Source organism: Trichomycterus rosablanca, chromosome 1 (genome assembly GCF_030014385.1).
Source record: "Trichomycterus rosablanca isolate fTriRos1 chromosome 1, fTriRos1.hap1, whole genome shotgun sequence".
NCBI classification, from domain to species: domain Eukaryota; kingdom Metazoa; phylum Chordata; class Actinopteri; order Siluriformes; family Trichomycteridae; genus Trichomycterus; species Trichomycterus rosablanca.
In genome coordinates, this window is record NC_085988.1 from 52389275 (window position 1) to 52416914 (window position 27640).

Below are 27640 nucleotides of genomic sequence, written 5' to 3' on the forward strand. Positions count from 1 at the left end.
GGCAAGTTCGGACACGTTTCACACACACGGAGTGCAAAACGAGCTGCTGAGACTTTTGAATCTTCTCAATTCTTCTCACCACAAAGTTTTTCGGTTGTTGAGGACATACTTTGGCCAAAGGGGACTGTTTTATGGTAAGTTGTCATGTTTTAAGAAATTATATTACCGTGCCAGTTAATATTATAAATATTTTAAATGTGTTTAACTTTCTACACTATTGACTCCAAATTAGCATCCGTTAGCATGGCAGAAATAATGTTATGTAGTTATATTAATCGGGATAACTTGTTCCGTTTAATGAACGTGTGCTTAAAACGTTGGTTCTAAAATAGTTCTTTTGTCTAATGATTATGAAAGCCTGTTTTGCTACTTAAAAATAAATCTGTCTGAGGCTGTAGTCCCGGTGTTACGGAGAATTCAGTTCCCCCTGTTTCCCCTTTAACGCGCATGTGCAAAAATCATGACGTTTTTTTCAGTCGCTTCGTTGAGCGTCGGTTTATTTGGAATATGTGTTTATAGCGGTATGTTCTTTTCACATTTCATGTTGTATGTTAGGTAGTTTGTGATTAAATACATACTTTAAAGTATTGAATGAACTACTGTCAGAGGTTTTATTGCTCCACCGCAAGTCAGAGGTTTTCACACTGCTGTCTTCAGCCTTGCTGTCAATCAACTAGAATTAACGTGTCAGATTTATTTGTAAATATATCCTAATACAGGACATGCTCTTATTCACACACTAGTTTAAGGTTATTCATCTCAGCTGCACTACCATTTACTTTCAAGAATAGTTTCATTCATGGTGATCTCTCGTTCATTTAAACTTCACAAACTGCATCCATGTGATTTAAAATTAACAAACAGTATGTAGAACAAGTTTAACCTATAGACCAGTCCATTACACTAACAACACAGGGGGGAACACATTTACCTGGAGACCTGGGGAATATGGTTCCCCACATGTATATCACTGTGTGTGTAATTATAAAACACTACAGTGATGCTGGTGATGTATTTATCTGTTGTTATTATGTAGAACAAGTTTAACCTATACACCAGTCCATTACACTAACAACACAGGGGGGAACACATTTACCTGGAGACCTGGGGAATATGGTTCCCCACATGTATATCACTGTGTGTGTAATTATAAAACTCTACAGTGATGCTGGTGATGTATTTACCTGTTGTTATTATGTAGAACAAGTTTAACCTATAGACCAGTCCATTATACTAACAACACAGGGGGGAACACATTTACCTGGAGACCTGGGGAATATGGTTCCCCACATGTATATCACTGTGTGTGTAATTATAAAACTCTACAGTGATGCTGGTGATGTATTTACCTGTTGTTATTATGTAGAACAAGTTTAACCTATAGACCAGTCCATTATACTAACAACACAGGGGGGAACACATTTACCTGGAGACCTGGGGAATATGGTTCCCCACATGTATATCACTGTGTGTGTAATTATAAAACTCTACAGTGATGCTGGTGATGTATTTACCTGTTGTTATTATGTAGAACAAGTTTAACCTATAGACCAGTCCATTATACTAACAACACAGGGGGGAACACATTTACCTGGAGACCTGGGGAATATGGTTCCCCACATGTATATCACTGTGTGTGTAATTATAAAAAACTACAGTGATGCTGGTGATGTATTTAACTGTTGCTATTATGTAGAACAAGTTTAACCTATAGATCAGTCCATTATACTAACAACACAGGGGGGAACACATTTACCTGGAGACCTGGGGAATATGGTTCCCCACATGTATATCACTGTGTGTGTAATTATAAAACTCTACAGTGATGCTGGTGATGTATTTAACTGTTGCTATTATGTAGAACAAGTTTAACCTATAGACCAGTCCATTATACTAACAACACAGGGGGGAACACATTTACCTGGAGACCTGGGGAATATGGTTCCCCACATGTATATTACTGTGTGATGATTCTTTTCTTTTTTTTAATGCAAACTACAGGCACACACACATTTTAAGAACAAAATATCTGTATTAGAAATTAGTGTTAAACTAAATTATGCATATATTACAATTATGCAAATATATAATAAAGAAATCCACCTCAATGCAAATTAAAACTTAAATACATATTTATAGCTTAATAGAAATATATATATTTTTAAACGAAATAAAATAAAATCTGGGATGGTGCCCTGGGATTGACTAGCATCACATCCATAGTGCACTCCTGCCGTACGTCCAGTTTCCCCAGGAACAGTTCTGGATCCTCCACGGCCATGACCAGGATAAAGCAGTTACTAAACAGAAATGAATGATTAATTTACTATCTACTTTTTAAATGAACTAAAAGAGCAACATAAAATAAAATACAGCAACAAGCAAACTTTTTAGAAATAACGTCCCAGTTAACCTTGGTCTGGTGGTACCAAAGAAATAGTAATAATGCCTTAATTTTATTGGCTTTTTGACTGCACCATGCTATTATATATGTCCTTGACTTTCCCTCTGGGATTAATAAAGTGATCTATCTATTATAGCCTGTGATGGATGTGACAGATGGTACCACCAGTCATGTGTTGGCAACCCACCAGTAGAGGAAGACCTTCATTGTCCGGCATGTACTGAAGATTAGACCAAGGTTAACTGGGACGTTATTTCTAAAAAGTTTGCTTGTTGCTGTATTTTATTTTATGTTGCTCTTTTAGTTTATTTAAAAAGTAGATAGTAAATTAATCATTCATTTCTGTTTAGTAACTGCTTTATCCTGGTCATGGCCGTGGAGGATCCAGAACTGTTCCTGGGGAAACTGGACGTACGGCAGGAGTGCACTATGGATGTGATGCTAGTCAATCCCAGGGCACCATCCCAGATTTTATTTTATTTCGTTTAAAAATATATATATTTCTATTAAGCTATAAATATGTATTTAAGTTTTAATTTGCATTGAGGTGGATTTCTTTATTATATATTTGCATAATTGTAATATATGCATAATTTAGTTTAACACTAATTTCTAATACAGATATTTTGTTCTTAAAATGTGTGTGTGCCTGTAGTTTGCATTAAAAAAAAGAAAAGAATCATCACACAGTAATATACATGTGGGGAACCATATTCCCCAGGTCTCCAGGTAAATGTGTTCCCCCCTGTGTTGTTAGTATAATGGACTGGTCTATAGGTTAAACTTGTTCTACATAATAACAACAGGTAAATACATCACCAGCATCACTGTAGAGTTTTATAATTACACACACAGTGATATACATGTGGGGAACCATATTCCCCAGGTCTCCAGGTAAATGTGTTCCCCCCTGTGTTGTTAGTGTAATGGACTGGTGTATAGGTTAAACTTGTTCTACATAATAACAACAGGTAAATACATCACCAGCATCACTGTAGAGTTTTATAATGACACACACAGTGATATACATGTGGGGAACCATATTCCCCAGGTCTCCAGGTAAATGTGTTCCCCCCTGTGTTGTTAGTGTAATGGACTGGTGTATAGGTTAAACTTGTTCTACATAATAACAACAGATAAATACATCACCAGCATCACTGTAGAGTTTTATAATTACACACACAGTGATATACATGTGGGGAACCATATTCCCCAGGTCTCCAGGTAAATGTGTTCCCCCCTGTGTTGTTAGTGTAATGGACTGGTCTATAGGTTAAACTTGTTCTACATACTGTTTGTTAATTTTAAATCACATGGATGCAGTTTGTGAAGTTTAAATGAACGTGAGATCACCATGAATGAAACTATTCTTGAAAGTAAATGGTAGTGCAGCTGAGATGAATAACCTTAAACTAGTGTGTGAATAAGAGCATGTCCTGTATTAGGATATATTTACAAATAAATCTGACACGTTAATTCTAGTTGATTGACAGCAAGGCTGAAGACAGCAGTGTGAAAACCTCTGACTTGCGGTGGAGCAATAAAACCTCTGACAGTAGTTCATTCAATACTTTAAAGTATGTATTTAATCACAAACTACCTAACATACAACATGAAATGTGAAAAGAACATACCGCTATAAACACATATTCCAAATAAACCGACGCTCAACGAAGCGACTGAAAAAAACGTCATGATTTTTGCACATGCGCGTTAAAGGGGAAACAGGGGGAACTGAATTCTCCGTAACACCTGGTCTTTCAAATACAAATGTGCATTATTAGGCAACCTGTGAGCAAACCTTGAGAAAGTAAAATTGAATTATAATATGTAACATAACATTCTGAGGTCTACATAAACTTTATAATTACTACCTTATGTTATTTTTTTAATCTTTGTCTTAGTTGAAAGATGAGTACAGGAGGATAACTAGTCAGTCCACCTGGAGCGAGTGTTTCTGACTGCAAGTTTTCAGAAAAATGTTTGAAAGATTGATATCATTTATTTTGTCCTTACACTGTGACACTTTTATAGTTTGTTTTCCATTTACATTTTTTACTTTTGTGTAGCGAGTGAGACTTTAGAAAACACGCTGTTTGAAAGAAATTTTGTCCACTGAACTGTAAGTAAAAAATGCATTTCCATTAATTGAGCAAAACAAATAAAAAAAGTTTGACAAAAAATGTTGTCTGTCTGTTATAGTGGTTTTTGTATATGGTAATCATTGATGTTGAATTGAATAATGTAAAATTGTTTTGCATTTTATAATATAGTATTTTAATAATATATATAATATAGCATTTTATAAGCCATGTTTTAATGCTTTTAGTGCTGCAATGTTTAAGTAAAATCTACTAAGATACACCTATTAAAATATACTTGAAGCAGTGTGTAGCAAAGTAACTTTTACTGAAGAATTTCTAGTAAAATCCAGATAGAATTGTGAGTAACTTTTACTTGAATATATGGTCTGTTAAATTTACTAGCAGTTTGTACATGGAAAAACTTTCCTACGTTTTTTTAATGTAAATCTTACTCCACATTTTTTGCAGTGTACGTACTGTATATAGCAAGCAGAACTCTCCATTAGCACAACTAGAAAGTGAGGTTTTCTTGTCTAAAGTTTTCAATAATTTAAAGGTTAGTACAAGGTTCCCTTAAAGGTTTCAATAATTTTAAGGTTTCGGGAACGTTGGGGAACCTTCTATTTCCGTAAAGAAAACTTTCCTGGGGAACCAAAAACTAATGTTCCCAGAACGGATTACTATTTGTTTTGTTGTAATTACCCTTTTCTTAATGTCAACATACCAGAAGTCATGAAATGAGTAAAATTAATAAAATAATTTTTATTTCACTGTTTATTCAAATAAACCACTATTATTTTAAATATGGTAATCTATCAACATCAGGTAAAAAGCTAACCAGATTTATACATTTTGCATATAGGCTACTTACGGTTTTAATCTTTTTGTATAACTACAATGTTTTTTTTATTTAAGATGCAGAACATCTCGCTAATTTACCTACATTTTGTTTACTTAATTTAGTGCTAATAATTTTGTGATAGATTCAACATACTTAAAATACAACTAATTGTATGGGGGTCTAATTCAAAGTCACGTAATTCTTGAGATTGTTTTCTTTACTAGATAGGTATGATTTAAAATGTAGCCCCATAAAAAATTTATAACTTAAAAAGACCAGAAATGTAAACATTTGTTTGTAAATTATAGATCTGTAATTGTAAAGAGTTAGGTTAAACTTGCAAGTAAATATTACGCTTTATTCACCTCGTAAAACTTTTTCTTTTTCGACCCCATTTTGATTCATATGATGTAATTTAAAATGTCAGACTATACTTTGCTTGTTTTGTGTTTTGGGGGAGCAGAGAGGAAAATCTTTCAGGCCAGGCAGTGGTATTTGTAAGCATTGCACACCCAAAACCCTTCCTTCCCAGCGCTGGAACTGTGTCTAACCCTCTTTACTTTTATTTACATTTAAACAAGCCGTCCAAAAGAAATGGCAAAACAAAACGTGGACTATGGACACAGGGTTTTCAAGACAGGTGGTAGGCAGATAATCTATTAACATGCATTAGCAGTAAACCAGTTTGCCTTGTTTGTGGAGCTGGCGTGGCCATAATCAATTAATATTGACCCTGTTTGGCCCTCGACATACAGGTCCTTCTCAAAAAATTAGCATATTGTGATAAAGTTCATTATTTTCCATAATGTAATGATAAAAATTAAACTTTCATGTATTTTAGATTCATTGCACACCAACTGAAATATTTCAGGTCTTTTATTGTTTTAATACTGATGATTTTGGCATACAGCTCATGAAAACCCAAAATTCCTATCTCAAAAAATTAGCATATCATGAAAAGGTTCTCTAAACGAGCTATTAACCTAATCATCTGAATCAACGAATTAACTCTAAACACCTGCAAAAGATTCCTGAGGCTTTTAAAAACTCCCAGCCTGGTTCATTACTCAAAACTGCAATCATGGGTAAGACTGCCGACCTGACTGCTGTCCAGAAGGCCATCATTGACACCCTCAAGCAAGAGGGTAAGACACAGAAAGAAATTTCTGAACGAATAGGCTGTTCCCAGAGTGCTGTATCAAGGCACCTCAGTGGGAAGTCTGTGGGAAGGAAAAAGTGTGGCAGAAAACGCTGCACAACGAGAAGAGGTGACCGGACCCTGAGGAAGATTGTGGAGAAGGGCCGATTCCAGACCTTGGGGGACCTGCGGAAGCAGTGGACTGAGTCTGGAGTAGAAACATCCAGAGCCACCGTGCACAGGCGTGTGCAGGAAATGGGCTACAGGTGCCGCATTCCCCAGGTCAAGCCACTTTTGAACCAGAAACAGCGGCAGAAGCGCCTGACCTGGGCTACAGAGAAGCAGCACTGGACTGTTGCTCAGTGGTCCAAAGTACTGTTTTCGGATGAAAGCAAATTTTGCATGTCATTCGGAAATCAAGGTGCCAGAGTCTGGAGGAAGACTGGGGAGAAGGAAATGCCAAAATGCCTGAAGTCCAGTGTCAAGTACCCACAGTCAGTGATGGTCTGGGGTGCCATGTCAGCTGCTGGTGTTGGTCCACTGTGTTTTATCAAGGGCAGGGTCAATGCAGCTAGCTATCAGGAGATTTTGGAGCACTTCATGCTTCCATCTGCTGAAAAGCTTTATGGAGATGAAGATTTCATTTTTCAGCACGACCTGGCACCTGCTCACAGTGCCAAAACCACTGGTGAATGGTTTACTGACCATGGTATTACTGTGCTCAATTGGCCTGCCAACTCTCCTGACCTGAACCCCATAGAGAATCTGTGGGATATTGTGAAGAGAAAGTTGAGAGACACAAGACCCAACACTCTGGATGAGCTTAAGGCCGCTATCGAAGCATCCTGGGCCTCCATAACACCTCAGCAGTGCCACAGGCTGATTGCCTCCATGCCACGCCGCATTGAAGCAGTCATTTCTGCAAAAGGATTCCCGACCAAGTATTGAGTGCATAACTGAACATAATTATTTGAAGGTTGACTTTTTTTGTATTAAAAACACTTTTCTTTTATTGGTCGGATGAAATATGCTAATTTTTTGAGATAGGAATTTTGGGTTTTCATGAGCTGTATGCCAAAATCATCAGTATTAAAACAATAAAAGACCTGAAATATTTCAGTTGGTGTGCAATGAATCTAAAATATATGAAAGTTTAATTTTTATCATTACATTATGGAAAATAATGAACTTTATCACAATATGCTAATTTTTTGAGAAGGACCTGTATGTCCTTGACTTTCCCTCTGGGATTAATAAAGTGATCTCTCTATTATAGCTACACTTGTAATTGAGAAGTCTAATGTAACCATAAAACTATTGTGTGACTTTTTATTGATCAATTGAAGGACTGTGTGATCATTGAGATTGCCTGTGATGGATGTGACAGATGGTACCACCAGTCATGTGTTGGCAACCCACCAGTAGAGGAAGACCTTCATTGTGCATGTACTGAAGATTAGACCAAGGTTAACTGGGACGTTATTTCTAAAAAGTTTGCTTTGTTGCTGTATTTTATTTTATGTTGCTCTTTTAGTTTGTTTAAAAAGTAGATAGTAAATTAATCATTCATATCTGTTCAGTAACTGCTTTATCCTGGTCATGGCCGTGGTGGATCCAGAACTGTTCCTGGGAAAACTGGACGTACGGCAGGAGTGCACTATGGATGGGATGCTAGTCAATCCCCAAATAAATTTGCACATGTCAGATTTTATTTTATTTAGTTTAAAAAAAAAATTTGTATTGAGCTATAAATATGTTAATTTTTCAAGTACTTAAGTTTTACTTTGCATTGAGGTGGATTTCTTTATTATATATTTGCATAATTGTAATATATGCATAATTTAGTTTAACACTAATTTCTAATACAGATATTTTGTTTGTTTGTGTGCCTGTAGTTTGCAATAAAAAAAAAAAAATCATCACACAGTAATACACATGTGAGGAACCATATTCCCCAGGTCTCCAGGTAAATCTGTTCCCCCCCTGTGTTGTTAGTGTAATGGACTGATCTATAGGTTAAACTTGTTCTACATAATGACAACAGTTAAATACATCACCAGCATCACTGTAGTGTTTTATGAATACACACACAGTAATATACATGTGGGGAACCATATTCCCCAGGCCTCCAGGTAAATGTGTTCCCCCCTGTGTTGTTAGTGTAATGGACTGATCTATAGGTTAAACTTGTTCTACATACTGTTTGTTAATTTTAAAATCACATGGACGAAGTTTGTAAAGTTTAAATGAACAAGAGAGATCACCATGAATGAAACTATTCTTGAAAGTAAATGGTAGTGCAGCTGAGATGAGTAACCTTAAATAATAACAGACTACTTATTGTCCTGTGCGATATAGTTTATTTGTATCTGCACCAAAACTTTATCTTGTGTGACAAAACGAGAAGAAACAAACTAGTGTTTGAATAAGAGCATGTCCTGTATTAGGATTTATTTACAAATAAATCTGACACGTTCATTCTAGTTGATTGACAGCAAGGCTGAAGACAGCAGTGTGAAAACCTGCTGCGGTGGAGCACTAAAACCCCTGACAGTAGTTCACTCAGTACTTTAAAGTATGTATTTAATCACAAACTACCTAACATACATCATGAAATTTATAAAGAACATACCGCTATAAATACATATTCCAAATAAACCGATGCTCAACGAAGCGACAGAAAAAAACGTCATGATTTTTGCACATGCGCGTTAAAGGGGAAACAGGGGGAACTGAATTCTCCGTAACACATCAGTCAGTGGATTTTGTAGAACCCAATACACACCATTAATCACAAATATCCAGTTTCAAGCTGAAAATAATAAACATTGTTGAGGTGACTATCTTACTGGCGCAGACTTAACCTACGTGGCGAATAATAAGGACTCCATAAGGATCTCCAAGGACCTGAAGTGGGACAGCAACATCAACTCCATCATCAAGAGGGCTCAACAGAGGATGTACTTTCTGTACCAGCTGAGGAAGTTCAACCTACCCCAAGAGCTGATGGTGCAGTTCTACACAGCCATCATAGAGTCCATCGTCACCACATCCATCACAGTGTGGGGCAGCGCTATCACAAAACATGACCCCAAGAGACTGCAGCGCATCATCAAGTCTGCAGAGAGGACCATCGGTGTAAAGCTGCCCACACTGCTGGACCTGCATGCCTCCAGAACCAGGAAGCGTGCAGAGAAAATCATCACTGACCCGTCTCACCCTGGTCATCACCTGTTTCGGTGCCTTCCATCAGGCCGACGCTTCAGCCACATGAAGACCCGAACGACCAGGCTACAGAGAAGCTTTTATCCAAACTCCATTACGCTCATGAACAATTGAACACTACTGTACTGTTAATACTCGGGACACTTGCACATCAAAAACTACCTATTTCATTTATGTAATGGCATACACAGGATTTTCACCTTTACTTGCATTTCATATTTATATATTTTTATATTTTCTATAGTTTTTATATTGCACAAAACTGCACCTTTTTAAAATTACAATGTAAATTGCACATGCTAAATGTTTACAATGTTTTCTATGTTTACAGGTATGAATGTGTGTGTTAGAGAGAGTGAGCTGTGTGAATAAGATTGTCTGTATTGTATTTTTCGTGCACTGCAAGCATCTGTGTAACCAAAAGCAAATTCCTTGTATGTGTGAGCATACTTGGCCAATAAAGCCCGATTCTGATTCTGATAAACGGAGCGGAGTTTTTCAGTCATTTTTCTTTATTATAAACACAGAACTGAACTTGGGCATGACCGCTCTCTTGTGTATGCTCCACTCAACTAACAGGATGCGTCATTACATCACACACTATATCACATCAGTGTGATTGATTGGCTGCTGAACCATATACACATAACATTCCATATCAAAATAAGAGCGTTATATCATATTTAACACCCCCACTCACTCTTATTCCATTGCATCACATAGAAAACAAAACAACAATTTATTAAACCAGAAAATATAACTCATTACATTCAATTACCAAACATGTGTCTTGTAAAGCTTCTCAATTTCAGCTTAGTAGCTGGCTTGGTCAAAACATCAGCAATCATTTGCTCAGTAGGACAATACTCCAAAATAAACCTTCCATTATTTACATTTTCCCTTATGAAGTGGTACTTAATGTCAATATGTTTACACCTCTGTCTGTTTACAGGGTTTTTGGCCAATGCTATAGCACCTTGGTTGTCTTCGTACACCTTTGTTTGTGCATACTGATAATTGTCAATACCACTAAGCAATTGCTCTAGGTAAATGCCTTCCTGTATGGCTGATGCTAAGGCCATATATTCTGCCTCACATGTTGATAAAGCTACTGTTGGTTGTTTTCTTGTTTTCCAGGATATCAAAGAGCTACCCTCACTTAAACTGGCACAATACCCTGACGTACTTCGTCTGTCGGTCGAATCTGATGCCCAATCAGCATCACTGTAGACTCTTAGGCCTAGTTTTTCAGTGTCATTTCTCCTGAAGTACAATCCCTTTTCCATTGTACCTCTGAGGTATCTGAACACGTGTTTAACAGTGTTCCAGTGCTTAACAGTTGGTTCAGCAAAATGCTGGGAGAGTTTACTGACCACAAAACTAATGTCTGGCCTCGTGCATGTGGACAAGTAAATTAAGCTTCCTACAGCCTCCCTGTATTTTCTTGGTTCTTGCATTTCCTTTGCATTTTCTGTGTATTCTAGTTTAGGTTCACATGGTGTTTCTCTAGGCTTGTAGTTCTGCATGTCAAATCTGTCTAAAACCTTGTTCACAAATCTCTCCTGTGACATTATTACTATACCATCTGTTTGTTCAAAATCGATCCCTAGGAAATGTTTCAGTTTTCCCATGTCTTTCATTTTGAACCTCTCAGTGAGCATCCGCTTCACCTTTTTCATCACATTCTCATTGTTGGCAGCAATGATGAGATCATCAACCCAAATTATTAGGATTACTTTCTCATTGTTTCTTTCCCGTGTGTAAACACATGTATCAGCAAAATTTTGGACGAAATCATTCTCAACCAAGCATGTGTGCAGCATCGCATTCCAATTCCTCCCCGATTGTTTTAATCCGTAAATGGATTTTCGAAGCTTGCACACTAGCTTCTCACCCTTGTCTGATTTTTCTTCAAAACCCTCAGGTTGCTCCATATAAATTTCACAATCAATTGGAGCGTGCAAATAAGCTGTCTTAACATCCATCTGGTGTGATACTAAGTTATCCTGAACTGCTTTTTGCATCACAACCCTCACACTTGTCATGTCGGCTGTGGGTGAGAATGTTTCGTCGTAATCTATACCTGGTTTCTGACTGTAGCCTTTTGCTACGTACCTTGCCTTGTATTTGTCAGACCCATCAATTTCTGTTTTCAGCGCATAAACCCATCTACCCCCCACTGTCTGTTTGCCCGGTGGCAACTGGGTCAGGGTGAAGACTTCGTTCTCCTCGAGAGATTGCATCTCCTCTCTCATGGCAGCTTTCCACTGCCTTGCTTTGATTGACGCAATGGCATTCTGGTAAGTATGAGGCACATCGCACACTGCCCTGTAACAAAAGTCCATGCAAGTGTTTAGATTGTCCCCTGTTTCACCTGTGTCATAGTCCTGCAGGTGAGCTGGTCTCCTTTTGGCTCTTGGTGGGTTCTTTCTGTAAACAGTCTCTGTGACTTCACCTGGCTGGGTACGTTCAGTCTTTTCAGGTGAAGCACCAACACTACCATTTTGAACACTCTGACCTTGTGCATTTTCAGGTTTCTCATCAACCCTCTCATCAGTGTTGTCAACCATGGTATGTATGTTCCCATTACCTGTTTGTGACTGAACTGTTTGTGTACCTTTCTCGTTTGTCGTCTTTGTTGTGAATTTTATCAATCTATGCTTTTGGACCTTCTCTGTGTCTGGGTAGTATACTAAGTACGCCGGGCTGTTTTTGTCGTAGCCTATGAAAACCCCTTGATCACATCGCGATTCCATTTTTCCTTTCTCTTGCTTGTAAGCAAAACACGCGGAGCCGAATTTCTGCAATCTGGACAGATTGGGTACATTTCTTGTGAACAGCTCGTATGCTGTTTTCTTTGTGCGCCTATTGTAGCACCTATTCCTCACATATGCTGAGGTCTGAACAGCGTAGTTCCACATGTTATCAGGTAACCCGCTTTCAATCAGTAGGCATCTGCTCATTTCATAGAGTGTTCTCCAACCTCTTTCTGCAGTACCGTTTTGGTGGGGTGAGTAAGGCGCAGACGTCTCGTGTCTAATCCTGTTTCTGGTTAACAGTGTCCGGAAGTCGTGACCTGTAAATTCAGTGCCGTTATCTGAACGGATACACTTGACTTGCCCGTAGGGGATTACGTCTGCCAAGAATTTCTCTGTGGCCTTGACTGTGTCACTTTTGGATCTGAGAAAGTACACAAACATAGTGCCTGAATAATCATCTGTAAAAGACTGCACATATCGGTGCCCTTCCATGCTCGGAGTACGCATGGGGCCTGCTAAATCAGTGTGTACTAGCTCTAGGGGCCTTTTTGCTTTCCTATCTGGTTCCCTATTTCGTGTCTGTGTGAATTTCCCTTGTGTGCACACCTCACATGACATATTCAACCCAGATGAACCTCCCTTAATCTCCATGCCCTTCACCACACCTTGTAAATTTTTCACATCCTCAAAATTACAATGACCTAATATCTGATGCCAGGTCTGGACATCATGACACACTTTCAATTGGTCAACATCATTCTTAACAGTAGGTAAATAATACAAGTTACCACTCTCATGTATGTCAAACCTGCGACCGTCATTGGTGAGTATGCGATTGTCCCCTTTCTCGAAGATCACCGTCGCACCTCCGTTGGTTGCTCTCGACACCGAGAAGATGTCGTGTGGGTATGTACAGGGGTTGGACAAAATAACTGAAACACCTGTCATTTTAGTGTGGGAGGTTTCATGGCTAAATTGGACCAGTCTGGTGGCCAATCTTCATTAATTGCACATTGCACCAGTAAGAGCAGAGTGTGAAGGTTCAATTAGCAGAGTAAGAGCACAGTTTTGCTCAAAATATTGCAATGCACACAACATTATGGGTGACATACCAGAGTTCAAAAGAGGACAAATTGTTGGTGCACGTCTTGCTGGCGCATCTGTGACCAAGACAGCAAGTCTTTGTGATGTATCAAGAGCCACGGTATCCAGGGTAATGTCAGCATACCACCAAGAAGGACAAACCACATCCAACAGGATTAACTGTGGATGCAAGAGGAAGCTGTCTGAAAGGGATGTTCGGGTGCTAACCCGGATTGTATCCAAAAAACATAAAACCACGGCTGCCCAAATCACAGCAGAATTAAATGTGCACCTCAACTCTCCTGTTTCCACCAGAACTGTCCGTCGGGAGCTCCACAGGGTCAATATACACGGCCGGGCTGCTATAGCCAAACCTTTGGTCACTCGTGCCAATGCCAAACGTCGGTTTCAATGGTGCAAGGAGCGCAAATCTTGGGCTGTGGACAATGTGAAACATGTATTGTTCTCTGATGAGTCCACCTTTACTGTTTTCCCCACATCCGGGAGAGTTACGGTGTGGAGAAGCCCCAAAGAAGCATACCACCCAGACTGTTGCATGCCCAGAGTGAAGCATGGGGGTGGATCAGTGATGGTTTGGGCTGCCATATCATGGCATTCCCTTGGCCCAATACTTGTGCTAGATGGGCGCGTCACTGCCAAGGACTACCGAACCATTCTGGAGGACCATGTGCATCCAATGGCGGTGCCGTGTATCAGGATGACAATGCACCAATACACACAGCAAGACTGGTGAAACATTGGTTTGATGAACATGAAAGTGAAGTTGAACATCTCCCATGGCCTGCACAGTCACCAGATCTAAATATTATTGAGCCACTTTGGGGTGTTTTGGAGAAGCGAGTTTCCTCCACCAGCATCACGTAGTGACCTGGCCACTATCCTGCAAGAAGAATGGCTTAAAATCCCTCTGACCACTGTGCAGGACTTGTATATGTCATTTCCAAGACGAATTGATGCTGTATTGGCCGCAAAAGGAGGCCCTACACCATACTAATAAATTATTGTGGTCTAAAACCAGGTGTTTCAGTTATTTTGTCCAACCCCTGTAGGCATGTAGAGCGCATCCCGGAGCTGCGCTCTGCGTTGCTGTCCCCTGCTGTCCAGCAGGTGGATCACCGCGGTTCCTCTCTGTTGCGCCATCCCGCTGCACTTGCTTCCATCCGCTAACTCCACTAAGTGGGTGCTTGGCTGGAACGAGTGGTCGAAGCTCTCGAACTTGCTGATGTCGTTGACGATGTGAGAAGTCGCTCCCGCGTCCACCATGATCCCCTTCTTCTTCATGTGGCCCGGTGGTCTCTCTCTCTGGACGTAGTTGGCCATGAAGATGGAATCGTTGGCTCCATCTTGCTCCTCCGCGAATTTCCTGGCGTCATCTTGCCCATGCTTCTTCTTGCAGAGGGACTCTGCATGCGTGGCGTTCTTGCAATGGCTGCACCAGACTCGTCTGTAGCATTTTCGCGCTCTGTGTCCCTTTGTTCCACACTTATAGCACGTAATGTCTGCATCGTCATCTTTTCTTCTATTTTCTGGTTTGCTTTGCCCTTTGCCCTGTCTTGCATACGTTTTCATCACATTGTCTGTACTTTGTTCTGTCATTTTCATTTTCTCCGATTCTTCATAAACTCGCAGCCTTCTCTTGAAGTCGGCGAACGTGACATTATCCTCATTCTGTGTCACATGCACCGCTAGCGGCTTGAACGAATCTGGTAGCCCGCCTAGCACCATGGCCACGATCAGTCCATCACTGAAGGTTTCCCCCGCTTCTCTTAACGCTGTGATAATGTTCTCTGCCCTTATCAGATAATCAGTAACAGTCTCTTTTTCTTCCATGCGCAACTTTGTCAGCGATGTGTACATGTTAATGATTCTCGGTTTACTTTTACCAGCGTAATGTTCTCGCAGTATCTTCAGTGCATTTCTGCCATCTTCAGCAGCCTCATGTCGGATTAGCGAAAGGCTTTTGTCATCGATTAGCCTTACCAGTTCGGCGTAGCAGTCGGCATTCTTTCGTCGGTCATCGTCGTTTGGCTGATCTGGTTCTTCTAATATTGTCCCCTTTAGCTTCAGGATGTGTAGGCAGCTCAAAAACCTTGCTTCCCACAGGTCGTATTTCTCCTCAGATCCGTCGAACAACAGCTGTGGTGCTGGAGCTCCAGTGGCTCGGCTAGCCATCTTCACCACGAGCCCGCTAATTTTCTCCTCAGCTCCAAACTTTACTTTTCCGCGTAATACGTCGCGCTTAACTAACTACTCACGCTCGTTAATCTTCGTCTCTGGGCCCATAACCTGTTGAGGTGACTATCTTACTGGCGCAGACTTAACCTACGTGGCGAATAATAAACGGAGCAGAGTTTTTCAGTCATTTTTCTTTATTATAAACACAGAACTGAACTTGGGCATGACCGCTCTCTTGTGTATGCTCCACTCAACTAACAGGATGCGTCATTACATCACACACTATATCACATCAGTGTGATTGGCTGCTGAACCATATACACATAACATTCCATATCAAAATAAGAGCGTTATATCATATTTAACAAACATAATTTGAAGTGTACTATATTAAACAGCCTAACTCATTAATGGAATGTTTTTGACGCTACTGTACTGATGATCCCGAGGAGGCCATGACTACTGAAGGGACAGGTAGAGGATAGTCTAACAAAGTTATTTAAACTAAGATAGTTATTTGTAATGTAAAATGTAACGTAGAGAATATACATGATGTATGTTAAATTGTTCAAACCTTTAGAAAGATGTCAGCACGATAGCCTAATTTATTTTAACAAATGGAGACAAATAGCCTAAATCATTATCAATTTTACACCATCATAATATAGGCTAAAAAAAAAAACTTCAAGCATGTTATGTTATTCAGCAAAATAGGCTAACCCTTAATGAAATGGTTTTTTTTTAGCCTCAGAGCCAGTCTGATCCTGCTGGTGAACCGAGTAGGCATGGAGAGGCCAGGACTACAGAGACGAGTAGAGAAAATAAAAATTAACTAAAAAACAATTTTATGTAACAAGTTGCACACAGAACAGATGTGATGGATAGATTCTAAATGATACCCAGTACCCAGATATTCAGAATGCTGAAAATGCATTAAAATCAGCCCAAATGAAATAGGTAAACAGGACCCCTTGGAGGCCTTCATGTTAATGTACACAGAGAAGGAAATTCTCATGTCTATAGACAATAACACCGTTATTAATAAAGTTGCAGAAACCAGTGCACTGTTTAGGAGGTTTTTGATGCTGTATGTAGCCTACTAAATATGTGTGTAGTGAAGCTATTTAAGAGTTTAGTGTAAACCTAACAATAGAGCACCTCTTTTTTTTTTATTTCAACTTATTGCTCCTGTACAAATGTAAATACGTTTTCATCTTTATCACATTTTTTTACCTTTTAAATCTTTATCTGATTTAAATTTGAATTAAACATGTTTAAGTGAAGTGTTTTCTGTTAACTAACCAACATATACCTGAACGTATACCCAATAAAAAGGCATTGAAAGAGCTAGCTGCTGTTTTATTTATTCAAATTCATCCTCCATGGAAAAAGTGGGCCGGGTTTGGGCATAAAACTCCTGGGCTGAAAAAGGGGCCCACTCTGGCCCTGGACCTAATACCGTATATGTAAATAGCTATAATTATAATTATTATACTAAACATAGATATATAAGTTTACTGATGTTCTTTTGCACAATGCATTTCGTTGCCACGTACCTGTACTGAGCGATGACAATAAATCCGTCTATCTACATTAGGAGCCAGATTTCAGTCCAGTAGATGGTGGTAATACGTCGTAACATTTAGGTGTTGCCCTCTTATTACCAAAGAAGTAGAACGAGTTAAACATCACGTGAGATGCGCTAATCGTTTGTAGCTTCCAGATTACAACACTGAGCTCAAAATGGTCTGTGTACTTGTTTTGGTTTATATTTGTACATGTTTTTTTCTGTGACCGATGTTAAGTTTAAAGTCGTTATTCTATAGTCGTGGTTTAAGAACGTTTGCTATACTGTGCTTAAAATTTTGCTACATTTAGCTTATTTGTCTCATTGGTATGTAACATGTAAGGTCACAGTATAGCATTTACTGATTTTGACAGGTTTTTGGTATTTAAATGTCATTGTCATGTAGCTGCACTCATGTTCGTATGTTAGTGTCCGGGGTAGAGTCTTACCCGCAGGAGCCTCACTTTTTACAAGTCAGTCTAAAATAGAAGCTCAATATTCACTGGGTAACTCGCTCCATATACAATGCTAACGTTAACAGGAATTCACACAACAGTAGAATCACAAATTAACAATATCTCTTAATAAATGCCTTTTCAGCTGCCCTTTTTTCTTTTATTTATATATATATTTTTTTTATTGTTTTCCTCACTTTACAGGAGTAAATGAGATTTGACTTTTCGTGTAAGTGGTGCTAAACAAGAAAGATGTATAGTTTACAGTGGTATTTATTTGTTTTGTTGACCCCTATACATACATTTTACCCTAATTTTATTTTTACTGACCTTTAAATCTTGGTCAGGGCCGCGTTGTGTCCGGCGCCAACGGAAAACATTAGACGCAAGACAAATACACTATAGCAGGACATAAGACACATATTTACTTGTTTACTCACTTACACCTAGGAGCAGTTCAGTGTAGAACAAAATCCCACTAAAAAACCTTTGAGGTCATGTGGGAAGACATACCAAACTACTTATTCACCAGAGACAAAGATCGATCTATCAGCTATCCCACCATGCCACCCAGCCCAACACATTAATACAAAATTCATTTACATAAATGATCATAAATGTATGGCACACTGTCAGTGTACTGATGTTACCGTCACATCCTGTTAATAATGGTTTCATACTGAGGGTATCGTCATACCTTACACTTTAATTTTCTTTTCTTCTATAACTGAAGCAGACTACAGCACTGACCCAGGGTTTGGAGAGAATACCAGACCAGCTGGGTTATTTGGTGATCAGTGAAGATGGGGTACTTGCAGTAAGTTTTTGGTCTGTTCAGATAACACATCAGAACACAATATTTAGTAGAAATTCTCACTTGTACTACACAACGTGTACACCTGCATTAGTGTTGTAAATACAGACACTTTAAAATACAGTAACTAATGGCACCTTTGGATATGAATGGTTAAGTACTTTAAACATAATCTAGGTGCAGATACCCTTGTGGTGCTTGTACAGGGTGGGCCATTTATATGGATACACCTAAATTAAATGGGAATGGTTGGTGATATTAACTTCCTGTTTGTGGCACATTAGTATATGGGAGGGGGAAAACTTTTCAAGATGGGTGGTGACCATGGCGGCCATTTTGAAGTTGGCCATTTTGGATCCAACTTTTTTCAATGGGAAAAGGGTCATGTGACACATCAAACTTATTGAGAATTTCACAAGAAAAACAATGGTGTGCTTGGTTTTAATGTAACTTTATTCTTTCATGAGTTATTTACAAGTTTCTGACCACTTATAAAATGTGTTCAAAGTGCTGCCCATTGTGTTGGATTGTCAATGCAACCCTCTTCTCCCACTCTTCACACACTGATAGCAACACCACAGAAGAAATGCTAGCACAGGCTTCCAGTATCCGTAGTTTCAGGTGCTGCACATCTCGTATCTTCACAGCATAGACAATTGCCTTCAGATGACCCCAAAGATAAAAGTCTAAGGGGGTCAGATCGGGAGACCTTGGGGGCCATTCAACTGGCCCACGACGACCAATCCACTTTCCAGGAAACTGTTCATCTAGGAATGCTCAGACCTGACACCCATAATGTGGTGGTGCACCATCTTGCTGGAAAAACTCAGGGAACGTGCCAGCTTCAGTGCATAAAGAGGGAAACACATCATCATGTAGCAATTTCAAATATCCAGTGGCCTTGAGGTTTCCATTGATGAAGAATGGCCCCACTATCTTTGTACCCCATATACCACACCATACCATCAATTTTTGTGTTCCAACAGTCTTGGAGGGATCTATCCAATGTGGGTTAGTGTCAGACTGCTACGCTGTGGGCTCTTGCTGAATGAAGCTAGGACAGCCACTGATGTTTCTTCATTAGTGACAGTTTTCATGCGTCCACATTTTGGCAAATCCAACACTGAACCAGTTTCACGAAACTTGGCAAGCAGTTTGCTAACTGTAGCATGGGAGATGGGTGGTCTCGTAGGGTGTCTTGCATTGAAATCTGCTGCAATGACCCGGGTACTGCGTTCACCAGACATCAACACAATTTCTATCCGCTCCTCACGTGTTAAGCTCTGCGACATGTCAATGGCTGTAAACAAAGAGAAGCTTGTAAATAACTCATGAAAGAATAAAGTTACGTTAAAACCAAGCACACCATTGTTTTTCTTGTGAAATTCTCAATAAGTTTGATGTGTCACATGACCCTCTTCCCATTGAAAAAACTAAAGTTGGATCCAAAATGGCCGACTTCAAAATGGCCACCATGGTCACCACCCATCTTGAAAAGTTTTCCCCCTCCCATATACTAATGTGCCACAAACAGGAAGTTAATATCACCAACCATTCCCATTTTATTTAGGTGTATCCATATAAATGGCCCACCCTATAGATTAGGCAGTTAGAAAGCCACAATTACACTCAAGTTTAGACTTGAATAAAGTATGGTCTGCCATCTAGTGCATTATCCTGCTGGAATATCCTATCATTGTGGGGGTACATTAAGTCAATGAAGGGCTCCAAAATGGTCACGAAGCATTAAGGCGGACCAGTGGATCCAATCTATGCCATGAGAACACATCCCACACCAGTATGGAAACACCACCATCCCACTCGGTGCCTTGTTGACAACTGGGGTCCATGGCTTCATGGGGTCTGCACCAAACACAAACCCTACCATCTATGGCTGTTGCGGTGAAAGAATTTCCCCTCTCGATATTTAGGCGGCTCAACACCGCGGTATGCGATATTATCGCAACATATATATAAAATTATTATTATTATTTTTTTTTTTGGAAAATTACTTAATTTATCTGGATTTTAGAGCTATATAAACAAGCTTTATTGTTAGGCTATGATTCGGTATATTATTGCTTTATAATGACAAAGATGAGACAGCTTTAGGACAAATCAAATGTGTGTTTATTGTTAAATACAGAACAGAGCTAAGATGCGCAATAAGAATGCACGTCTTTTCTCTATTAAAAAAAGGTTTAAATTTAGCTTCTAGCCTAGGATAGATATATACTGTAAAACGAAAAAAAAGTGTTTAGTCAAAATATTTTAAATGCACATCTAATCAAAATATGGTAAAAAAAAAAATAGAATAAAGTGTGTAAGACCTTAAACCTGCGTTATCATGCGCGCTAGAAAAACCAACATGTTCACCTGATGTGGTTCCAGAGAGGATCTGAGTGGGGTAGCTACACTAAAACTCTCTCTGATGGTGCTCGCTGCGCTAATACACACGTACTGTACCTGCATGCGACTTTAGAGAGCAGAGGATATCTAGCCCGGTTGTCGCGCCACTATTAACTATCTATTTAGTAGGTATAATTAACATAACAATATATACTACATTTTAAGTTATTATTTGTTTCAATACATTTTTATTCAACGAAAAAATACATTTAAATCATTCCAGCAAGCCAGCAAGAGAATATTTGCAGGCTGCAATGCCATATTAACCGTCATTAAGTGTTTTAGTACGCCAAGGCTGTTTAAATATAGTCTAAATTACAAGTATTTTATTGAGTGTGAACTCAATTTGATCATTAATAAACTTGCCTATAATTAATGTTGCCATTGTTTCCATTTTAAAACACAAAGCCTGACACTCAGCAGCAACGGATGTGAACAGTTTGCGGGAAAATGACGCTCTTTGCTCATTTTCATTATGATTTCATTTAACATTTATTACGCCCGAATGCACGCGTAAAACAAGATGGACCCTGCAACAAAAAAAAAAAAAGAAAGAAAGATAAAACTTGAAGATCGCGGTGTTGCGGTTGCTTGGCATGCCCTGCGGTTGGCTGGTCTATACCGCGGTATTTCAAAATTGCGGTTAGCGCGACAGCCCTACTACCATCAGCAGAATGGTAAAAAGAAATTTTTAGGGAATGCAGCTTAAGAAAAAAACAAAACAAATGTAGCTTCTTTAAAGCTTGAATTGCAAAAAATCCTAAGTGCCAATGATTTTATGCAAGGAAATTATTAGCACTTCATGACAGTGTCCAGTCTTTTTTGGTTTTGGTCTATCAGCATGGCACATCTTGACTGGCAGTCTTTGCCCACACTTCCTTGCAAAATCGCTTAAAATTTGATGAGCGCATCTCCTTTGTACAGCCCTTTTTAGGTCATCCCACAGATTTGGGTGGTTGTTGTGCTGCAAGGTAAAGGTCCTCTGCATTTTTGGCTTTTGTTCCAAAATTGAATGATACTTGGAACTAGGGCTGGGCGATATGGATCAAAAATTATATCTCGATATTTTTTTCTGAATGGCGATATACGATATATATCTCGATATTTTTTTATTCCATAAGGTAATAACAAAAAGACACTTCTGAGACAAAGCTACATGTTCCAATTTTTTTACAGGCACTTTTATTAATATTCATGCTGGGGAAGCTTCACACAAGAATTATTTTTGCTTAAAAAAAAAAAAAAGAGCTATTCTAAGAAAAAAAAAGTTGTTTTCTAAGGCATCTCCTGTTGTCTAACGTGAATTACAAATATATTGTCTGGCCCTTTAAGAATGTTAAGTGTACTATAGGGCGCAGGGAGCGAGTGTGTAGGGAAGATGTTGGAATGACACGGTTTCCGGCTGAGCTTGTGTGACATTAAAAGTAAAACCCCGTTAAAGTAAACCCCTCGTTAACCCCCCACCCCCCCATGTTTGGACTTTATACATTATTTTATGTATATGTCGCCACAACATTAACATTTACATTAATATTTTCTTTTACTGTATAGAACTCAGTTCTGTAATACAGGCAGAACTAATCGTTCATGTTACTGTGTAACTATTACAACATTTAATGCATTTTAATCAGCGTTCTTCTTCATGCACTTTATTATTATTTAACAGCTTTATTTGCTGTTTAATTGCTGTTTGCTCCTTGTTTACTGCAGAGTTAGTTCATGCAATTTAATAATGTTTGGTTGTTTATTGGCCGACAACAAGAAATACTATAATAGAAGATAAATAAATAAATGACGTGTCGGACGTCGGGCGATCGTCCAGTATAAACTAACACAACCACGTACAACATCCAGTACAGAAATCCCCATAATGTTTGTTTTTACAGATAGAGCAAATATATGCACATCACATATACAAACACAAGAGTCAGAACAACAGGAGACGCACCGTTACGTTATTATTACTTTCTCAACACTTAATGTGAAGTAAATACGTGCATGTCAGCGCGTGCATGCGCTTGTGTTGGTTTTTGAAACGAATAACGACTCGTTTTCTTGTTTTTTAACTTTGGGATTTGAAGTGAAAAACGAATGAAGGTACACGGAGCTGGAACCTTTTATCTGGACTTGTTTTCGGCATTCTCTACAGAATACATTATTCTGCTGCTCATCTGACACTTTGAATTCGAACCATCTCCAAATAATTACAAAATTAGTCATTATTTTTCTTTTTAGTAAACAGCTCCTCTTCGATAGCTTCTGTCATGTCTTTATCCGTCTCCATGCTATCGCTGCCTGCAGGACTTACTGGTGAAGCGGTGGGGAGGGGCGAGTTGTGTTCAGTGAGGGAGAGGGGCGGGGCAGGTGAACATGTGCAGAGACAAACTGGGAGAAGAGAAAGACGAACTGTCGGATCTAACTGGAATGCAACATTTATATCGATATATGCGATATTGTCTCATCTTATATCGCGTATGAAAATATATCGATATTTTTAAAATATCGATATATCGCCCAGCCCTACTTGGAACCGTGTTATTATACTGTATAACTGTGTTACTGTGAACACATTTTCCCACATGCTTTTAGCAGATTTGATGTAGACTTTATGTAGCTTGGATGTTTTTCTGGCCACCCTACTCCACAGCCCAGAATAGTGGAGATTGTTGTCACATGAAGTACACAACCAGTACTTCACAGAAATACTTGCAACTCCTTTAATGTTGCTGTAGGCCTTTTGGCAGCTTACCAGACCAATTTCTTTTTTTCTTTTTTTTTTCAACAATTTTGGGATGTCTGGTCATTGGTAATGTCACTGCTGTGCCATAATTTATTCACTTGTTGATGACCGTCTTTACTGTGTTCCATAGTGTATGCATGGCCTTGGAAATTTTTTGTACCCCTCTCCTGATTGATAGTTAAACAATGCTAACCTTTTGATGCTTTAAAAGCTGTTTGTGGACCATGGCTTTTACAGTAATATGCAACTATGTAATTGTGAGGAAAGTCATCCTAGAACTGCTGAACTTAATATGATTTTAAATAGATTCACATTAATTGATGTGCACTGAAAAGTTAACTTCGAGGTCACTCTATTTTAATACCATTTGATTTTGAAATTGGATGTCCAACAAGCTCATGGTCAGGTGTCCAAGTAATTTTGGCCATATAGTGTATATTCTTGACTGTGACCTGCACAATTGGTACAAAATCGGCATTGCCATGCTCATTTTTAGGGGGTGGTCCTAATGATGTGGCTCATCAATGTATAGTTCCAAGTCACTGAACCACATATGCACTGCTTTGTTTCTGTCAGTCTTCAGGAGAACTGGAGAATGATGAGCACACTGCAGGTGTGATCATGCAGATGGTCCGAACAGCATGTCGGTTCAGGCTTCATGGGGCAGCAGAGCCACCTTTTAAACGCATGTCAGGTAAGATTAATATTTTTTATGTATGAGAGAGATATATGATGCTACCAAAATTGTGTCCCTGCTAAGTGCAAAGGCAACATTGTAATGCCACTCTCTAACTCCGTCCACAGTAATGTTTGAGGACTATGTTTATGCTGTGACCATCTCCGGACAGAAAGTGTTTGTAGTGAAACGCCAGAACAACCAACGGGATCCTGTAACTGTCTAGTGCTAAGAGGAAGATGCAAGTTGAAAGACAGTGTGTACACAAAGAAATGCAAAAAAAATTCTTACATTACACCTCCTAAAGGCAAATTATTAATGATTAAAATACTTAGTTTTCTCTTAGAATAAGAAATGGAATCATACATTACATTTTTCATTTTATTTGGATTTTACTGATATTGGTGGCACTTGACATTCAATTTAACTTAAGTTATAGTAGGATAGTGGGTTTATACAACTTAATGATGCATTGTAATGTTGTTCAGGCATTTTTTTATCTGAACATTTTTTTTTTACTTTATGCTCTCTAGTTCCAATCTCAGCTATTAGCCAGCTGGGTGCCTCGATTAGTGTGTCTGTAGGGGTGGGAAAATGACCCCATCCCCAGCAGGTGAAAAAAAGCAATGTGTTATTGCGCACGTGTCAGGGAGACAGCCTGGGCCCTCTCCAGTCAGGGTGAGATATGCTGGGGGCGGGATGGGGGGGTGTAATTTTTTTTTTACATTTACCTTTTCAAGAAATATTTATCACCCATACATCATTACCCATACAGCTTGTACCTGTAAATATGTTCTATTTATTCAGATTTACTAGTGTCTTCAATGATAATAGCTAGCAAGTACATTATAAAAGTTGTCACAAGCCACTTATTTCTGGGTCTGCTCCAAAAGTAGTGGAGATGTAACTTTTTCCCAGATAATACTTGTCACATCCTGATTTCAGATTGTGTTGGACTAAAATTCATCTATTAAATAAATAAGGTTAATTAAATCACTTTTGTGCTTGAAGAGTTTGGCATCTTAACGCCAGGTCCTTTTCTTTAGGATTTAAAAGAAATTTTAATTTCATATGTTAATTCCAATCTGATTTTTGGAAGTAATGCCCAGAAAAGCCAATTACATTTATTTCCAAAAAGTTTTGAATGTTTATTTGTCTCTACAATGTGTGTATTTTAGTGTACATGGTTTCTTATACAACCCTCATACCCTGGATTTTAATCTGTGTGTATGATATGGTAATAGCATGGTTGTGTGTGCAGAGTTAGTATCAAGTGCAATTTGCTGTTTAAAAATCTCATCAATGCAAATGCACTTAATTTACTCCTACCAGCCTCAAACAGACTTCTATTCCACTACAATTTCAGTGTCACTTGTGATGTGTCCCAAACTTCACAAATGATACCTGGTCAAAGGTGGTCTCTTATTATTGATAAACTGGACATGGGCGCTGATAAATTATGAGCTACAGTCAATAACTGATTTCCAACAAAGCCAAATAATATGATGGTGTACCTAATAACACTGGACGACAATTCTTTTTTTTCTTTTTTTGCAAAAGTTTTGCTTCCTTGAAAATTTTTGGTGATTGTGATAGACCCATTCGAGCTGAACACATATAGTTTCTGACTGTATCACATATAAATTCTGAGAAACATGAGATTAAGTTTTACTGATTATAATACTTTTAAATCTTACATGTCATTAGTTCAACTGAACTAAAAGTGTTTTGCTGCTGATTTTTGTTTGTACTCAACATCTGGTTAATCTCATATTAGTTTCCAGTAATCGTTAGCCAGCATTAAGCATCAAGCAGGAAATGAATTTTTAATGACACATTGCACTTTATCGCTTTGTAAGCTTGAAGAAGGTTGTCAACCAGTTTGATGTAATTTGGCGCTCAGTAGTTGCCAAGGAAATTTTCAGCAGCATCCTTAAATGTTACGATTTTCTCAGGACCCACCAGCAGCTCTTCGAACTCATTGTCTCTCATTATGTGTCGGATTTGTGGACCAACAAAAATGCCTCACGTAATCATGGCATCAATTCTTGGTAACAATTCTTAAATAGAAAAAAAACCTTCTTCCTTCTTCTCTGTTTTTTCTTTCCATCAGCCTGATTTTAATGTGGAGGCAAAATATCTTTGTTGGGTTCACAAGTGGTTTGTGTGGCACATTTTTCTGCCCTGGAATTAACTGCTGACGAATTGGCTAGTTCTTTTTAGTGTAATGTGACCCTTTATTACGGCTGTCCCATTAGCAAATTAAGCAGCAATACTTGGTATAACTGAGCTGCAATCGAAGCAGCAGTGCCCCAAATTTTTTATCTCAATAGATGTTCCAAGGCCGCTCAGGTGGCGCAGCAGTAAAAACACACGCTAGCACACCAGAGCTGGGATCTCGAATACATCATATCGAGTCTCATCTCTGCCTGCCGTCTGGGCTGAGCAACCACATGAACGATTGATTGATCGTTTGATTGATCGCACAGGGGCGGGGAAGGAGTGCGTTAATCAGGGTGTGTCTCTCCATACACAGAGCTGATCCACAGCAGATCTTGTGTAGTGTAGGTGACAAAATGCATACGGCTGCTGCCCACATGTCGGAGGGGGTGTGGGTTAGCTTGATTCTCCTCAAATCAGAGCCGGGGCCGGCATTAGTGGAGAGGAAGGATGACACAATTGGACGTGCTAAAAGTCGGGAGGAAAAGTGGAGAAAATACATTAAAAAAAAATATATATATACATATACATATACTGTATATACACACACACACTGATCAGGCATAACATTAAAACCACCTCCTTGTTTCTACACTCACTGTCCATTTTATCAGCTCCACTTAGCACATAGAAGCACTTTGTAGTTCTACAATTACTGACTAGTCTATCTGTTTCTCTACATACTTTTTTAGCCTGCTTTCACCCTATTTCACCCTATTCTTCAATGGTCAGGACCCCCACACACCCCCATGGTGGTGCCATCAATCAATCATTCATGTGGTTGCTCAGCCCAGACGGCAGGCAGAGATGAGACTCGATATGATGTATTTGAGATCCCAGCTCTGGTGTGCTAGCGTGTGTTTTTACTGCTGCGCCACCTGAGCGGCCTTGGAACATCTATTGAGATAAAAAATTTTGGGCACTGCTGCTTCAATTGCAGCTCAGATATACCAAGTATTGCTGCTTAATTTGCTAATGGGACAGCCGTAATAAAGGGTCACATTACACTAAAAAGAACTAGCTAATTCG

General features: G+C 39.0%; 1 protein-coding gene and 1 long non-coding RNA gene across 4 annotated transcripts; both read left to right on the forward strand.

Moving 5' to 3' along the window:
- Window positions 1-17: 17 nt before the first annotated feature.
- On the forward strand, window positions 18-26479 carry lamtor4 (late endosomal/lysosomal adaptor, MAPK and MTOR activator 4). Of its 3 annotated transcripts, none has more exons than XM_062994497.1 (4): window positions 18-134; window positions 18486-18569; window positions 24292-24409; window positions 24520-26479. In XM_062994497.1, exons 1-4 carry the CDS (start codon window positions 132-134, stop codon window positions 24615-24617), a joined length of 303 nt encoding a protein of 100 aa, XP_062850567.1. In that variant the 5' UTR covers window positions 18-131; the 3' UTR covers window positions 24618-26479. The 3 variants fall into 3 exon arrangements, with proteins under 3 accessions (XP_062850567.1, XP_062850584.1, XP_062850575.1); XM_062994514.1 differs by lacking the exon at window positions 18-134 and adding an exon at window positions 17408-17476 and having other exon boundaries at window positions 18489-18569; XM_062994505.1 differs by lacking the exon at window positions 18-134 and adding an exon at window positions 17416-17476.
- LOC134312523 (uncharacterized) lies at window positions 409-2949 on the forward strand. Its single transcript, XR_010011562.1, has 3 exons — window positions 409-521; window positions 2541-2641; window positions 2755-2949. It is a non-coding gene; the product is annotated as an uncharacterized LOC134312523 (long non-coding RNA).
- Window positions 26480-27640: the final 1161 nt, after the last annotated feature.

What these genes read in the sequence shown, in the direction of transcription:
- lamtor4 (XM_062994497.1), top strand. An exon ending in GTGAAGATGGGGTACTTGCA is followed by an intron (nt 18,570 to 24,291) that starts GTAAGTTTTTGG and finishes TGTTTCTGTCAG; the next exon opens with TCTTCAGGAGAACTGGAGAA. An exon ending in ACCTTTTAAACGCATGTCAG is followed by an intron (nt 24,410 to 24,519) that starts GTAAGATTAATA and finishes CTCCGTCCACAG; the next exon opens with TAATGTTTGAGGACTATGTT.